The sequence below is a fragment of the Cyprinodon variegatus genome, unplaced genomic scaffold (assembly GCF_000732505.1).
Source record: "Cyprinodon variegatus isolate N-32 unplaced genomic scaffold, C_variegatus-1.0 Scaffold1534, whole genome shotgun sequence".
NCBI classification, from domain to species: domain Eukaryota; kingdom Metazoa; phylum Chordata; class Actinopteri; order Cyprinodontiformes; family Cyprinodontidae; genus Cyprinodon; species Cyprinodon variegatus.
Window position 1 is genome coordinate 44,121 of NW_015151987.1, and position 1,067 is coordinate 45,187.

Genomic DNA, 1,067 nt, shown 5'->3' on the forward strand with positions numbered 1-1,067 from the left:
CCGATGTCCGATATTCAGTTTCAAGGCCGATACCGATAGGGGGCCGATTATATCCTGCATCCCTAAAAATAAGGTCATGAAAGAATAACCTACTTAGAGCAGTAATTAAGACAAAACTCTACAATATAAACTATAAACCTTTTAAGTGTCTATTTATATAAACATGTTTTGCCATTTTCAATTCATTCAAAATGTACAATAAAGGTTTCTTTCTATATTCCAAATTTAGATGTGTATTCAGAAATGTTAGTATACAAAAGTATCTCTTTTTATATGAATAAAGATAATAATCCATTGGTTATTTGCTTAGTAAAATCAGATAGTAAGAACAATTCGTTCTGACTTAGCGAATGTTTACCTTACATGGCTGATCAGCTGTTTCCGCCGTCGCTGGCATCCTGAATCCATCATTAGAATCACATTTCTGTCCTGATGTCTCCAGATGGCATAAACCATCGCTAAGACCAGCTGACATGATAAACTAAGTACGACTTTCCAGAATCCAACGCTAGCATGCTAACTATGCTTCCTGTCTCCTACAGCCAAGCCGTAACGTCATTATCAACGGCGACATTATGCTTCACACTGCATCATTAATTCACTCTGATGGATAGAAACCTAGAAACTGTCTAATTTGCATTTTTGTTTTTTTTACTCTTTAAAAGTTAGTTAAAATTCACGTGACAAAAACCAGTCCCTTCTTAATTATTTGTTATCCTCGACTATTTTCCCTAATCGCCACTTTAGAGGAGTCCCGTTTCAGCACCAAACAGATGCTTGGTATGATGGGTTTTTCTGTACCTCGTGCAGAAGTCCGTCTCCTGACATGATGACTAAAGCGTCCCACTGGGACAGGTCAGCTTCTCTCACTTTCTCCCGGGCATGGTTCTGCCTTTCTGTAAAACATAAAACAAAAGGATAAGATGGGATTCAGGGAAGATAAAATCTGTGTCACAGCTGATCACTTCCAAAATGTTTCATCCCGCTCAAATAACAGATCAGGGTTTTGTCCTCTTGTAGGTCCAGCTCCTTACGGTCAGTTTCAGTCACAGTAAACTGGTTTTATT

At 38.1% G+C, this 1,067-nt stretch overlaps 1 protein-coding gene across 1 annotated transcript in view; it reads right to left on the reverse strand.

Annotated features, from left to right (window-relative positions):
• sphk1 (sphingosine kinase 1) overlaps positions 1-1,067 on the reverse strand; it is a 69,839-nt gene that overhangs the window by 16,332 nt on the left and 52,440 nt on the right. The window contains exon 3 of the mRNA XM_015403646.1: positions 802-896. Coding sequence (XP_015259132.1) covers positions 802-896 — 95 coding nt within the window. The remainder of the gene's footprint in view (positions 1-801; positions 897-1,067) is intronic.